General features: G+C 41.6%; 1 protein-coding gene across 4 annotated transcripts in view; it reads right to left on the bottom strand.

The window, feature by feature from the left end:
• Positions 1-16,940, bottom strand: part of MYO16 (myosin XVI) — a 597,681-nt gene that overhangs the window by 249,016 nt on the left and 331,725 nt on the right. For all 4 annotated transcript variants that reach the window (XM_070579270.1, XM_070579268.1, XM_070579272.1 and 1 more), the window contains exon 16: positions 15,361-15,508. In XM_070579270.1, coding sequence (XP_070435371.1) covers positions 15,361-15,508 — 148 coding nt within the window. The remainder of the gene's footprint in view (positions 1-15,360; positions 15,509-16,940) is intronic.

Below are 16,940 nucleotides of genomic sequence, written 5' to 3'. Positions count from 1 at the left end.
TCGGGGCACAAAGCATCCTCAAGCGCTCCTGGAACCTGGTAGGCAGGAGTTCGGAACATTTCTCACACTGCAATCGAGTTTGTACACTTTGAGTAACTTTAGAGCAGTGACCAACTCTTATTTTTGTATCCTGAGAAAAGCGCATTGTGCCTGTGATACGAGAGATCAGACCTACTTTGAATCAGTGAGAGAAAGATGAGTGAAGACTTGGGCCTCCTTGGATTGGTGGCCTGCAGCCTCTTGATGGCTAGTGTTCAAGCCTCCTCCCTTCTCTGCTCAGTACACCATTGGGACTCCTCAGTCCATTTCATTTTCAAAGAGCTCTGTGAACACGCAATGGCTGAATGATAAGAAGGAAGTCAGGGGGCTGAGCCGTCTGAGCATGTGGTTCTGAGTGGATGTCAGAGCAAGGTGGCTGCAGCAGCAGCCCAGTAGTGGCGACAGACTGGAACAGAGGCCCCATGCACAAAGCCAAGAGACTGAAGTCTGTTCTGCCCTCCAGGGGAAAACACTGGGCGTTTTCAAGGTGGGGGACCAGTCTTGGTGGGGGAACCAGATTTGTTAAGGAGAAAATCAAAATGATCACACCAAAGTGACTAAAAACTCACAACTAGAATTGTACCACTGTTTTTATTACTCATTTATAAGTCATCTTACATACACCCTATCTCTGAGCCTACCATCAACCATTCAAGATCATTAGAATCACCTCTACCTATAAGTAAGTCAAAGGCAGGGCTCAGAGAGGGATCACACAACTGTCAAGTATCACATGCTAGTGACTAGCTCAACCCTGATTCGTCTCTCTGTTACCATCTCTCTTTACTCCACTGTTATTCCCGAAAACAAATGCACTATAAGAACTTCACTGTTTTAAAGATGAGTCAAACATCTTAAAAGATGCCACAGAGAAGCTGTTGCTAGCGAGAGCACTGGCATTTCAGGATCAAGGGCACTCCATTCGTCATACGTCAAACATCCTTGAACTCTGGGGTGCCTCTGGGTGATGCTCAGCTAAATATGCAAAATGATGCTGTTTACTTAATTCTGAGCAACCCAATGGCAGCAGAACACAGGAACCAATGAACCCAAACCCCCTTGCTGGAAAGACAAGGACAGACCTTTGTAGGCTCAAAATGAGTCTTCTTAGACATGAAGATGTCATCAAGGAAAGAGATGTCACATTCAGAGCAATGAAATTCAGAGATCATTTACTTGCTGATATGAATCAACATGAAAAATTTAAGCTGAATACCTCAGGGTATGACAAACAGATTAAAATAGACTGAGGTGTTGAACAGAATCCATCAGCCTTCACACATAGCAGAAGGTGTGCAAACAGAGGTGCATTCGCAGGCCAGCCCATGTGGCTGAAGAGAGCCTGCCCATGCCCTCCAACACAGTCCCCATGGACTTCTCTCCTGTGAGGAGGAGACGCTCTGGCTCTGTGAATGCAGGGCTCTGAAGCAATGGGAAATCGAAGCACGTGTAAATCAATAAGTGAAGAAAGTTTGAGGACATCATTCTATTAAATCTGATTCTAAGTGATTCTGATATGATACAACTGACTTGAATAATAAGAATTTCTTCCTATCGAAGTTCAAGCATCATCGACCCTTCAGAACACGAAGGGAAGAGAATGGCTCTTCGAAGCACTTTATGAGTAATGATCACTCAGCAGTTTATATTTGCAAAGAGGAAGGTATTTGTGGAGTAGGGGGCAGAAGCACCGTTAATGACCTTTCCCGTGACTCAAACACATGGTCTGGACCTGCTGTGTTTCTGGAGCTTCCCTTAGATTAGTGTGACTGGAAGGAGCGGGGTGATGGAGGAGTCGACTCCACTAGCTTACGGTGTCTTAGGTTCAACTTACGTGGCTATGAATTGTCACAGCACTTCACACATCTTCTCTGTGGTGCCTAGCGGGGCAGACTGATGGAGCCAAGCATCCTACTCAAATGAATTGTGTGTATAAACATAGAGTTTACTGGGTATATTTTAACATAGTTTTGACTCTATGGCCCTAAACTGGTGATAGAAGGCAGTAGAAACTCTGCTTCCTCCAAGATTCTGTAAGGAAGTTTCCGACAGCTGAAAGAGTTCAATAACAAAAGACATATCAGTGTCAGAACAGACAAAACTAACCAAGTCTGAAAATAAACATCCTCAGGACTAGCACTGGAAAGCTCCAGGTTACAGTAAATAACCCAAACACGGACAGTCATGGCATCATTTTGAAAATCTTTTCTATCTTAAGCACAAACAATATTCTTGGGGATAAGAATAAGACATTCTCAATGACTTCAGTTAAACTGATACTTTCATACATTCCACAGTGAACAAGTATTTACTCAGAACCTCTTCTGTGCCAACTATTCCAGCCACTTTCACTTAGTCAATGATTTGAACAAACACCCATGCTCCCATAGAGCTTAAATTCCCATGGAGGGACAGACAAGGCACAGCAGATATCACAAGCAAGTAAGTTATAGAGCGTGTTCAGTTGCTGGGTGCTATAGAGGGAGGAAAGCAGGGCATGCTGAGAGGGCTTGGGAGAGAGGCGTCCGGGGTTCAGGTGGCAGTTCTATCAGGGGCTCACTGAGAATGGGGTATGTGAGCAAAGTCTCGAAGAGGTAAGGAAGTGAGCCAAGGTGGAATCTAGAGGAAGAGCATTGTGAGAAGAGGGATCAGCTAGAGCAAAGCCTAGCATGGGCATGTACCTGGGGTGTTCGAGGCATGAGATGGAGTCCATGGCGGCCAGGCAGGAGCCACAGGGTGAGTAGAAGGGAGGTCAGTACTGAGAAGGACCAGATCATTCAGAGCTGGGAGGCTGTGGATGGTCACTACCCTCGGGGAAATAAGGAAAAACTGCAGAGTTGGCAGAAGAGCAGTTCAAACAATCACTCTGACTATTCCATTGAGTTCTGGTCACTTATAGGGATGAAGAAGACATGTGAAGATGTGCGCCATCATCCAAGCAAGGCACACGAGTGACACCCTCAGGGTGGAAGCAGTGGAGAAAGTGAGAGGCAGAGCCAGCTTGATGGGTGGCCTGTGTTGTGGGAAGAAAGGTGTCAGGGAGGCTGCAGGGAAGTTTGCTCTGGGCACTGGGAGCCTAGAGCTGCCAGTGGGCGGAGGGGAGCAGGTTTGGGGGAGGGGCTCACTCATCAGGACATGTTCAGCTGGAGATTTCTGTTAGACGTCCAAGTGCTTAGGGGGGCATGTGAATAGATCTTCATATAAGAATTTGCTTCTTGTATTAGCTCCAGCAGGCAAATGCTTTAATAAGCTAATTCTTCTTAAGGCAACCAAGGCCACACACTGGTGATGGAAGATGGGAGAATTCTCTGCTTCCTCTGAGACTGTGGGGAAGCTTCATGCAGCTGAGAGAGTTCAATCATAAAAGAGACGCTGCTGTCAGAACAGACGAAGCCAACAGCTTACATATGGATGCCCCCACCCGGGTTCCAAATTCAGAGTGTACAAAGGCTGGCTGGGGAAGATCTGGCTTAGGAGAAACTAGCGCAAAATAGAAAATCTATGCATGTCCATTAATGATGAGATCAACGTGAAGTCCTGGTGTGGCAGAATCCCACAAACAAGCAAAAAACAGCAGAGCCCAGAGTACTTGGCCTGAATTCTGAGACTTCTGCAAGAAAGAGCAGGAACTGAGAAGGCAGAGAGTGAAGGAAGTGTGCAGGCAGAAAGCTTGTGGCAAGAAGCCTGACATACTTGAGGAAGTGAAAGCCGGAAGGCTCCAGGCCCAGGTGAGGGAGGGTGCATGGAGATGGGCAGGCCCGGTGGGTGGGCCCAGCCTGGCTGGAGGTCAAGTTTCTCTTTCCTTCTCCGTCCTCACTTTCCAGTCTGCACCATGCTGAGAATGAGACCCCGTAACCCTCGGCAAACTGCCGAAGCCACAGCCCTCCCTGGCTCGGACCCCTGCACTAGTGTGGCAGCCACTTCCTCTGAAACAATTCTCCTGGAGTCCAAGACTTGTTAGAAACAGTAATCATTTAGCTTCACTGTCATCACTTCATTTCCAGTTCCTGTATCTCTTCCCTCCTTCCTGTGTCTGAATGACCATTCCTAACCATACTTGACGGCATCCTCGGCCATCCCAGTGGGATACCCAGGACCAGGGCCATGGAGATGAGCAACTGTCATCTGTGCCCTTGGGCTCCAGCCTCTCCTTGTGTGTTAGAAGTCCTTTCTTTGACTGCTCTAGTCCCACTGTGGCTCCTTTTCAAATATTTCCACAAAATTTGTCACCTGCTATTTAGACGTCAACATTTGTAAGGCAGAACTGTGAGGTGTTTAAGAGAAGCCTGCACACAGCCCTGGTTACCGCGCTCCACACCTGTGACTGTGGGCGATTCACTCAACCTTGCCTTGTGCCAGGCTGGGCTGGGGATAAAGCGAGATGATGTATGTCAAGTTCTTAGCTCAGCTCCCTTCCTAAACTCAGTGCCAACAAATGTTGATTGTTATGATTTTAACTATGCCCCCCACACGCCTTTGGATCTGGCTGTGGATTTAGAAGAACAAAGAGCTTGGCTTCAAAGTGCTCATTCTTATCACTGCGTGGAATGTAATTTCAGAGTTGTGTGTACACATAAACACACACGTTTTATGGTAGGATGCTACATAAATATCCACACCGTGTTATCAATTTCAAAACTCACCCTGTAATATACACAGTGCATGTCTGGTTTGAACCCAACAGAATTCACTTGAGGAGACAGACGATCGGTGACAAATGACGCATTGCAAAATCTTACTGAGGTCATCATCTGTTGTGATTAAGTAAGTGCAGGTTTTTAGACTTAAAGGAAAATCTCTATCTGTTCCTACTCTAGCTGGTACAGAAAGGCAAAGCATTTGAGGCATTCGAATTGATTTTTTGCCCCAGGGAAAATGTGAAACGGGAAGTGTTCCAGAAGTGTTCAAGTTCTGCCTTAGGTCGTACTTTTCTCTGCATCTGGGTAAGGTGACACTCTCTTCCTGTGCTGTGAGGGAACGCAGAGAAGCCAGGTCGTGGGGCCCATGGGAGACCAGCCCCAGAACTCTGGGTATACCAGCCCCGGCTGCACCCCTTCACCCGCTACACAGCTTTCCATGTCGACTCTCAGTAGCCCTCACCGCTTCAAAAAGGCTGTGTTGATTTTCATCAAAAGATCCAGTTAAATTTAAATAATTGAAATAAGTAATTCATCACAGTGACATGATGAATCAATGCCTGGACTTGACGCACAACAGAAGTTCCGGAAGGTTCCTGGGCAGAGCTGCGCTGACGTGGAGACATAAACTGGCAAAAAGACTTCCTGAGGTTCCGCTTTTTCCACGTGCACTGAAGCACTGATGTTAACTCATATCTTTTGCATAATTATTACTTCACTTCTTCTCCTGGGACTTCCATGGAGAAGAGCCTTCTATAATAACAGCGACTATACCAGCTGGTCCTTCTGCAGTGCCGACCGGGGTGGGTGCCTCCCTAAGGGCTCTCCCGTGGCAGCCCACACAGTACTCACTCGCAAGAGTGCTCTGAGGAAGGCCCTGCTCCACAGATGAGCAAAGGGAAGCACAGAGAGGTTGCATGGTTTTCCCAAATTACCCAGCCAGGGAGAGGTGAGTCCTAATTTAAACTGTGTCCTGCTTTCAGCAGCTCACACGTATTTATTATTGAATATTCATGACATGCAAAAGACAATCGTCTCACACCAAGGACACAATCCCCGTAAATGTCAGCAAGTGCAGGACTTGACTTTGTAGGCTATATAGGTGTAATTTTGCTAACAGCCATTCACGTGTATCATTTCGGCAATGTGGTTATACTGACAGGACAAAGGACAGCACCTCACCTTCCACTGTGCCTGCCTATCCTATACTTCCTGTGAACTACAAAGGAAACTTGGGGGACCATTGGGGAGAGTGCAGATGACAAGCACTGATAAGAGATATTTTTGTGTCACGGTCAAGAAAATGGGGAATGGTCACTGAGCCAGCAAAGGGATGAAGCCAGGCTGGAGCAGACATGGACCTGGATGGTGGGTGATGGCTCACCTGGGCTCCGTGGATGACTCATGGGGCAGTCCTGTCACAGGGTGATGGTCACTCCACTCCTGTCCCAGAGGAAGGCCTGGTGAACACAGCATGTGGGTCTGCCAAGTCCAAGGGGTAGGAGGGACTACCAAGTGGGGCTGGGAGAGACTAAACACCGACCACATTGGCTGGACATCCATGGGCAGGCGGGACTGGTGGAGGGTCCCACCCGAGTGTGGATGCTATTTGCTATAGTCACAGGGCAGGTTTTGAAAAGAAGGAGACACATTTGCACACACACACACACACGGACCTGTGAATGTGTCCCTCTAAGATGGCAGTGGAGTCCCCAAGCAAACACTTGAGAAGACTGGCCTTAGTCTACAAGCTTCATTAGTGAAGTGAGGGATTGTTCTCTAAGTCCATGCCTGCTTAGTGTCTCGATACAATTCCTCATATTTTAGGATGCAATACAGTAATTTTTATTTATAAGGAAAATCTGTTTTAAAGGGAGAGAGACAACAGAGACACAGAGAAACAAAGAGAGGTTGAGAAGGAGGGAGGGGAGAGAGGGTCTTAAAGGTGGGCGGACCCTGATGTCAGCCACAGAAGCAGATGTGGAGGCCTTTTGGGTGAATGTTTGCTTTGTGGTCCTGAGGTAAGATGCGTCTTCACTTTGGTGAGCAACACAATGGCTGCCATGTTCTCAGACCTATGCACACCGGATGACACAAGCCACAATCCATCCCCCTAAACTTTTGGTGATAAATATGTTCTGTTCTACATGTCTATGAATATATTCACAATCGAAGAATATATTCATATATATATTTGGGGGGATTCTGAAAGTTAATGTGGTGTTATACCCCCAGTAAGGTTAGGGTTGGGGGCAGCATCTCCTAATCAGACATTTTAATTCTGGGGAAAACCATATGGATTTTCTCAATAAGTGATATATATATAAAGATTATAAAAATACTTATATCAATTCAGGTTTAAATTTTGCTTCAAATGAGTTCAGGCAGTGTCAGTTTTTTACCCACACGTGAGTCATAAATAAAATAAACTTTTGGTTTTCAGAACTTTTGGATTTGGGGAGTATGAATAATCAATTGAAGATCTACACTAAAGTGCTTTAAATTCATGATGACTCACTCACAATGACCCGGAGAATGTGTTACTACACCTAATATGCTGATTGGGAGAGCGAGACTCAGAGCATTTAACTCTCCCCTCATACAAGGGTGACTCTCTATTTTCACAACTGTAGGGAAAGACGCTGCCTAGCCATCTAGTTTCAAGGGAGTTTATCTTTTTCGCTTGGCAAAAAATAAGTTTTCACTTGACTGATACCCAACTCCACCCCTAAAAACTGAGACGATAGAGAGAATCTTAAAGAACACATCAACAATGCCTTCTTCTAAATTCCTTAAGGCCTGGCCAGCTCTGCTGCCTTCCTTCATCAAGGAGACTTTATTTGATAAGACAGAAAAGCAATGTTTATTTAAGATTTTTGAACTAGGGGGTTTCACAGTTAATTGGAATTCACCAAATGTCAATCTGACGTGGGCGTAGAGGGTGGGGTTGAAGAGGCAGGCAGATAAGAAGCTGTGCAGAGAGGTGGGTCTAGGAAGGGCCTGGCCAGGGAAGGAAGATGATATCAAAATGGTCAGCGCTTGGTGTTGCGTTTAAAGAGCAAAGATGTGTGAACGTTTGGGGATCATAGTATCTTCTTTTTGCATTGGTGACTGAGAAAATGGACACAATCAAATTGGAATGCCAAGGACTAGAAACAAAACTCTGAAAAGAGTGTAAAAGTCTAGGTTTGCTGAGGAAAGGTATATTTTCATCTGTCTTCCTCAAATGGTGACCGTGCAGACAGTGGCCTTACCATTTATGTATTGGAATACAGTGTAAATTTCTCAACTACAGGGCTTGCCATCACTCCTCCCAAATGGACAAACAGCTTTCAGTAGCTGAAAGCTAAGCTCTGGGGTCTGGACACAGACCACCAGGTTTGAAATCATTGTGCCCTCATTTCCTTTTTACATGGCCTTGGGCAAGTGATTTATTCTCCGGGTCTCAGTGTCCCCATCCATAAAACAGGCACCATATTAGTATCTATCTCAGAAAGTTGTTAAAATAATTAAGGGAGACAATCCAAGTAATTATTAAGCGTAGTGCTTGGCACTCAATAAATGTCACTGAAACATTGAATGCAGTCTTAAAAGTAGTTTCTTGTTGATTTTTATGTGCATGTACATATGTGTTTGCATGTTTATTTGTGCATGAATGCACTCTCAAAATTTTAATAATGCTACTATTCTCAAAAATTTGAAGAAGAAAGAAGAGTTGAGAAGTTAATTTTAGCAATGATTTTCTTGCTGTAGTAGAGGCAGTAAAATTTATCTGTAATGCAAATTCATTTACTATGTGGAATAATTTCAAAACTACTCATACAAATAATTGAGGATTGAACAGACTGGAATTCAAATATCACCTCTGCTCCATGCTGGTTAGTTAACCAAGTAACCACAGCTCTCAGTTACTCCATCTGCAATCTGAAGAGATCAATTACAACCTTCCACAGTCAAAACGAGTAGAAAAATATCGATGGGAAGCACTCAGTCAATGAGTAGTACTAGTTTCAGAAGTATCATAATAGCAACCACAAAACCAACAACCTCAAAAATAATAGACGCCACCATATCGTACACGTCAACCACTGAAAGGTAAGGTAGAAATCTGAGTTTTCAAGTTGTATTCAGATATCAAAATTCCCATATACCAGCTACTTAATAATATTGTGGATTGGGTGGATCACAGCGTTGTTTTAACTTTAATACCTCTGAACATTTTTGGGGAAAGATATATAAACCCAAAACTATGTGGAAACGTATGACAGTCTTTATTTTCAGGCCTCCTGAAGTAAATTTACCCTATTAGTGGTCCTGTGTATGGGTAGCTATTTGACCAGCTACTTGGAAAATCACGGTGGTGAGATGGGCTACAGTCACTCAGCAGTGGCAGACCTGTGTCTGTTGCTCAGGTTTCCTGACCATTATGTTCTGACACGGGGGTGACACTCCCCCCGGATGGCTGGGGGTCAGCCTAGTGGTTGGAGCATAATAGAATGGAGGGAACAGCCTTTGTGTTTAATTGTGCCTGTCCCCATTTTCACTTAAATAGTTTCCCTCTTGACTCTGGGATGAGGGATGGGCCTGAGGCCTAACTTGGGCCACCAAGATGGCCTCTTTGAGAGAGAAAAGCTTTGCTGCCTAAAATGTGGAAAGTTAGGGCTGTGTGTGTCACACTCCTCTCCGTGTTAGAAAACACATGCAAAGTAAAACAGACGTGTGTGTGTGTGGGTGTGTGCACATGCATGTATGTGTGTGTGTAAGAGAGAGACTGAGAGAGGCAGCACTCGAATTCCTGGATCTAGCCATCCCCATGGCGAGCACCACTGCTGTCTTCTCCAGTTACACAACCCTCTCAGCCCTCCTCCTTTTTCTTTCTTCCTAAGTGTGTTACAGGTGGGGATCTGACACTAGAGATCAAAGAGCTCTGATTAACAGAAAACTCGAAGCCAAATACACCTGGGTTTGGAATCCTGCTCGTCCACATGCTAAACTTACCAGCTAACTATCCTTGACTAAATTACACATCTGGGTCTCAGATTTATTACAAATACAATTTAGGATACCTGTAACTCATCCGCAGGGTTTTGAAATCTAAAGAGGCAGCACACAGTGCTTGACAGCCACGTGTTTTTCCCTCTCTCCTCTTTTGGGTAGAAAAAATTCAAGAATAGAAGGACCTGAGAAAGCCATCGACCTGACTCCTTCCTGTTGACTTTTCACAAGTGAAATGTCCCTGCTCATTTACAGAGGTGAGCTAACCCTCTCTATATTTTCAATCTTATAACCTTCAGCTAGGGTAATGCAAGCTCTTGTAGTTTCAAAATTTTTATTACACTACTGGATAAAGAAATGACCCCAAATTGCTTTTTATGGTAGTTAGAGGGGACAAACCCTAGAACATCATAAGTTAGTTTTGCTTAGCCAATTTTAACTAAAAACACACATACAGACGTTGACCTTGTGCTTTCCCTTCCGTTTTCTTTAAAATCTCCTGGACACGAGGCTGCAAAGCTGCAGGACAGCATAGGCTTAAGGTTAGGAGTCAACAGGACCTGGATTCAAATCTAGCTCCCGGCTGACCTCTGTCTTCACGTCCTGGGCTAGCCAGCGCAGATGCGTAGTGTGCCCTCCGCTTAGTCACAATGAGGATTCATCAAGACAAGGGAGATGAGCAGTAGGACGAGCTCTGTTTATGGAAAGCACTCCATAAGCTGTATGTACTACAATTGTGATTGTCACATAGATAATAATAGAGTCAGTAAGAAATAGGTTATAATGCCTCCTGTGTCAAACCTTTGTCTTGGGATCACCTTCACGCTTTCCTTGTCTAAAATGTGTGGCCAAGTAAATATTTTATTATATCACAAAATTATGAAGAATCACCCTCAAATAATATTTGTTTGCTCTTACCTTTTTTAAAAATTATGTGAGACTTTCTCAGATTAAGTTCAACGTGCATAATAAACCCTTTGCAAAAAATGAGCTTTTGCTGAGAGTTAATGGCTGCACTTCTGCTGTGACAGGCATGCTCCCGGGCAGCAATCACAAGTTCAAACACTCGGTGAGTCAGAGTTTCCCTTCACTGACACCCAAGGTTAGAAACAGGTCACACGCTCTGAGTCAAACGATTGCTTGCTCTCAGAGTATAATTCAAAATCTGACCTTTCCCGAAAATGTTATGATGCAGCTCCACGATCATTTCCATCATTAATCCATATGAAGGAAGATCAGGAATAACTTTTTTCGGTTTTGGAACCCAAGTTTTCTGGGACTAACGCCATAAAAGCCGTTTAAAGGAGCTTGAAGATCAGCAATTAAAGACTATTTCTAACTTTCATTCAAGCTTGATTCCCATGAACATAAACGACATTTATTCCCCAGATGTCATGTTAGTAATACTTACAAAAAAAACTTGAAATAGGACTTGAAAAATAAACAGCCAGGAAAAAAACACAAAAAACAGTAAATCATAGGAAGAACCGTAAATAAAAAAGAAACCTTTAGGGATGAGCATTGTTTCGCTGTCTGACTTTGTGGAGAGTGCACCATCTAGTGAGAATTCTCAATAAACACAATCTTATTGCCACCGCTGAAAATGTTAAAGACCCAGACACTTTTTTCTTGTTGCTGTTTTAACAATCTGTACGGGAAGGTTCTTGCACCAAGTGTTATAAATACTGTTTCCATGCAGTTAAGCTATAGGAGCTGATGTCTGTATCTGTACCATTTATATTCTATACTTGAGCAAGAGTGCTACCTGCTTATTCTAGGTATTGTTCCAAGTTCACAAACAGGAAAGTATTCTTATGTTAATGCTGAAATAAACGCCCATAAAATTTCATGTAATACTTTGAAAACTTTTAGTTCCAAAAACAGAGTCAAAGTTAAAAGAAAAACAAAACACTTTTGCAGCTTTAATTATAAAAGCATTAGTTACCATAAGGTTTTCCTCTCTTTAGGGTTCTAATCACATCAGAACGTATGATAACTATTGAGTATGCCCTCAGCTCACAGGTACTGTTATATGTCTGCTTGAGGTTTCATGCAGGTAATGAGTTTTTATTAATAAAGAAGAGAAAAACTGCATTTGAAGGAAGCAGGCTTGCAAGTTTTTCTAGTATTTGCTTAAGACAATACATTTCATCAAAATTTTATGACATGCTATAACATGGAATGAGCATTAAACGAGCAAAGAGAGATTCAGATGGTAACGCTGGGGCTGGTTTGTCCTATTTAATAGATATGCCAACATCTTTTTAAAGAAAACCAGATAAGTAGATGAGATGATAATAGCACTCAATAATAATGTTATATGTTTATATACACACATACATTCACACAACATATATATGTTTATATATATATACATATATACGTATTTATATATACATATATATATATATGTATAGTCATCTCTTTTACCTACAGTACTCAAAAGGAAGAGACTCAGAAAGATCATCAATTTGTGGAGGGTTAGAAAACTAGCAAGTTTAGATTTATACTACTGATTGCAAACAAGCCAAATAATTTCCAGAATTGTGGTACTTAATATATGTAATTACTAAACGAAAGACTAGACCCCAACACAAGTTCAAATATCATACAAATATAAACTCCTCAAACCTTACCAGCACTGTAAAAGTGGGAAGACCCACCTAACACAAATCACAAAAATATTGTGATATATAATGCATTATAACTTGCAAACAGCTGGTTTTATTATTAAAGAATACTTTGTGGAATTGTCATTGGACAAATGTTCCAACTGACATATTTATGAATCTGGAGTAACGGTATACGTTTTTATTGAAGAATGTTGTTTTGCGCCCCTTAGGCATTTATAATACATTTTAATAAAATAACTTCTTTGTTCAAGGAAATTGAATTATTCATGATTTTGCTGAGTTCTTTCCTGTTGGAGCTTCTCACAAAGCAACTCCTGACTGTTTGACTTTCTAAACAGCCTAAGTGAGTCCAAACTCTTTTGCAAAGAGAAATGAAGCTTAGAACTGGAGCTCCATAAAGAAATGCTTGTTTTCTCCCACACACTCACACACTTCAAAAGACTGGTCCAAACCACAGATATTTAATTGTTTCTTTTAATGGTAGATTTGATTATTGTCTTTTATTTGTCAGTGGCTCTATGTCCGCAATGCCAGGCATACACACGTACACATGTGCATGCACAAACACGCACACTCTCTAAACCAATGGTCTACTAAAGCTTTGAGTTTTCACTTGCAAGAAAGATTAGGAACACAGAAATCCAAGACTTCTTTTCTTCACAGGCAACCCTTGGACACCTAACCCACAGTTCCCAGTCTGATGCCATTCTTCCCAGGAACATGTCCCATTAGGGATATTCCATGTAGAAAAGTAAAAAGCTATTTCCAGGTAATGGTTTGTTCAATACTCCTGTTGGATAGGATATTCACTTCAGTACAAGCCTCTTTATGGCTTTGGGTTTGATTTCCTCCTTTAAAAACTGAGAGGATTCACCTTACACCTGTCAGAATGGCTACAATTAGACCAAAAATAACAAATGTTGGAAAGGATGTAGAGCAAAGGGAACCCTTACACACTGCTGGTGGGAATGCAAACTCGTGCAGCCACTATGGAAAACAGGATGGAGATTTCTCAAAGTATTGAAAACAGAAATACCATATAATCCAGCTATCCCACTGCTGGGTAGTTATCCAAAGAACTTGAAATCAACAATCCAAAGTGATAAATGCACCCCTATGTTCATTGCAGCATTATTCACAATAGCCAAGATGTGGAAGCAACCCAAGTGCCCATCAACTGATGAATGGATAAAGAAGATGTGGTATACATACAATGGAATACTACTTAGCCATAAAAGGACAAAATTGTCCCACTTGCAATAACATGGATGGTCCTTAAGGGTATGATGTTAAGCGAAATAAGCCAGAAAGGGAAAGACAAACAATGTATGATTTCACTCATATATGGAAGATAAACAAACACATGGGCAAAGAGAACAGATTAGTAGTTACTAGAGAGGAAGGGGGCTGGGGGTGGGCGAAAGGGGTAAAGGGGCACATACGTATGATGATGGATAAAAATTAAACTACTGGTAGTGAGCATGATGAAGTCTATACAGAAACTGATAAATAATAATGTACACCCCAAATTACACAGTGTTATAAACCATTATTATCTCAATAAAATAACTGAAAAAAAAAGACCGGTTTTGATAAAAACATTTCTAGTGCCCTGAAGCTTATAATTTCTTTTTCTTTTTTCATCACTTTTGCCTGGGCTACCACATTTGAATATAAGTGTTCTCTTTTTCTTCTGAATTTCTGTTGTTTAGGGGCACAAAAAACCCCCAAACAGTCTTTCATTTGAAATAAAACACAATTTTCATAGGCTTCCTTAACTTCTTGACTACTTTTCTCCTACTCAACATGACAAACTCTGTCTATACTCTTGAACATAATATTTTCAAAGATTTGAAAATTTTCAATTGAAATATTTCAAAGAATTGAATGAGACTGTTTATAATGCAAGGGTAAATTAGAATATGGCCAATTCATTCGCTTCCCCTGGCCATATGCTGCACCATCATTCAACCTCACAGCAGTGGTGACCACAGAAGTTGTCCTGTCACTTCTCCGACCCCTTCCAAGAGAACGGCTCCATCACCCCGGGAAACCCCTCATCTGTCCAGCTTGTAGGTGACGCCTCTACTTGACAGTCTGTCAGCTTCTCCACCTTCAACTCTCAAAACCAGCATGTTTCATCCTTGAGCCACACTCCTCCTCCCTAAGCATTCTTTAATTTTTCTCACGAAGGTCTCATAAAATTATGAAAACTCACACCATTCTTCTTGAATCTAATAACAAACGCCCGATAAACTATAAATCAGGTGTTAACAGATATCTGAAGCAAATTCTTATCTCTTCCAGAGTCTACTTCCTGAATGCCTTGCCACGAATTTACAAATTTACTGGTGAGTTTGGTTCCCTCTTGTTTCCTCCTCCCTCCTACTTCTCTTCCGAATGGAGTTTACTCTCCTTATTGTTTTGTTCTCATCCTAATGCAAATCTGAACCAGTCCTTGTGAGGACACACATTGGATCAGGCAGTGGGCAGAAATGCGCACAATACAAAGACATTCTTCAGCTCAGCATCTTTATGACCGCCTCACATCCATCACCATCCTATGACCACTGCATCCTCATTTTAACAAATGCTTCCTGCCTCCAGTGCAGAAAATCAGCTCCTCAGTCTGTGTGTGCTGTTCCGCTTAAGCCATTATGGAACCTCATCTGTTACCAATGAACAGTAATTTGCCAAATAATATTTCCCATTATTTCAAAGACTACCAAAGATTAGGAATGCATAACTAATGTCATGATATGTTATATCCAAAATACCCAAAAGGAATATAAAACCTTATATATGCACTAATTTTTTTATTCTAATCTGAAAACTGGGAAAACGGAAACATAAGTTATTATACACAAGCAAAACTTCACCTAAACATTCAATAAACTGTTATAACCCTGTTATACAGATGCTTCTAGCCTAACAGTATCCAATTATTCTCTTTTAGTCACCATTTCTTGTCCAAAAAACAAGAGAATTTTAAGACCACTGAAATGCAATCAGAACTGAAGACAGAACTACTACATAGGAAATATGTAGTCACTTACCGGTGTGCGCATAAATTATTAAGGTGAAGTCCATATTTTTCTTCAGCGGACAACCCATCCATCATCAAGTAGAAAATGAGAAAATTGCTCTGGCCAAGAGGTTGTGAAACAAGTCGGGACTTCTCTAGCATGTATGTATAAATTCTGGCTGGTTAAGAAAAGAAAAGCAATTCTGTTAAATGACATTATTAGCTTCATTTCCATAAATTTACAAATATTAATTAATTAATAAAGAAAATAATGCAACTTCTTTTCAAACACAGACCTTCTTAACAAAATTAATAGACTATTATTTGGAGAAGTTTCTTAGGTTTTCCAGATAAATTAAGCAGAATGTACTGAGAGTTTCAATATACTCCCTCTCCCCTCTCCCACACATCATTTCCCCTATTATTAACATCTTGCATTAGTGCAGTACACTTTTTAAAATGGATGAACCAATACTGATACATTATTTTTGACTAAAGTCTATAATTTACATTGGTGTTCACTCTCTGTGTTCTATAGTTCTATGGGTTTTGAGAAATTCATAATGTCATGTATCCACCATTGTAGTATCATACAGAATATTTTCAATGCTTTCAAAACCCTCTGTGTTCTATCCATTAATCTCTCCTTCTCTCCTGATCCCTGACAACCAATGATCTTTTTCCTGTCTCTATAGTTTTTCCTTTTCCAGAATGTCACATAGTGGAATCATACAGTATATAACCTTTTCAGATGAGCTTCTTTCACTTAGCAATATGTGTTCGAGGTTATTTTTTATCTTTTCATGGCTTGATAGCTCATTTTTTATCAGTAAATAATATTCCATTATATGAACGTACTATCATTTGTTTATCCATTCACTTATTAAAGGATATTTTGGTTGCTTCCAGTTTTTGCAATTATGAATAAAGTTGCCATAAACATTCATGTCCACATTATGTGAACGTAAGTTTTCAACTCAGTTAGGTAAATACTATGGAGCAAGATTCTTGGATCATATGGTCAGACTATGATGAGTTTTGTAAGAAACTGTCTTCCAAAGAAGCTGTACCATTTTGCATTCCCACCAGCAATGAAGGAGCATTCTTGAGGCTTCACATGTTTGTCTGCATTTGATGTTGTCAGGGTTCCTGATTTTAGCCATTCTAATAGGCGTGTAGTACTACCTCACCGTTGTTTTAATTTCCAGTTTCCTAAGGACATATGAGGTTGAACATCTTCTCATATGCTTATTTCCATTTGTATATCTTCTTTGGTGATGTGTCTCTTCAGATATTTTGTCCATTTTTTAAAATGGGTTGTTTGTTTTCCTATTGTTCATTTTTTTTCAAAGATTTTATTTTTTTCCTTTTTCTCCCCAAAGCCCCCCAGTACATAGTTGTATATTCTTCGTTGTGGGTCCTTCTAGTTGTGGCATGTGGGACGCTGCCTGAGCATGCATCAACGAGCAGTGCCATGTCTGTTCCCAGGATTCGAACCAACGAAACACTGGGCTTCCTGCAGTGGAGCGCATGAACTTAACCACTCGGCCACAGGGACAGCCCCCCTATTGTTCATTTTTAAGAATGTATATTTTGGACACTAGTCCTTTA

This window comes from Equus przewalskii, chromosome 16 (genome assembly GCF_037783145.1).
Source record: "Equus przewalskii isolate Varuska chromosome 16, EquPr2, whole genome shotgun sequence".
Lineage (NCBI taxonomy): Eukaryota > Metazoa > Chordata > Mammalia > Perissodactyla > Equidae > Equus > Equus przewalskii.
This window is presented reverse-complemented; position numbering and strand designations above follow the sequence as displayed.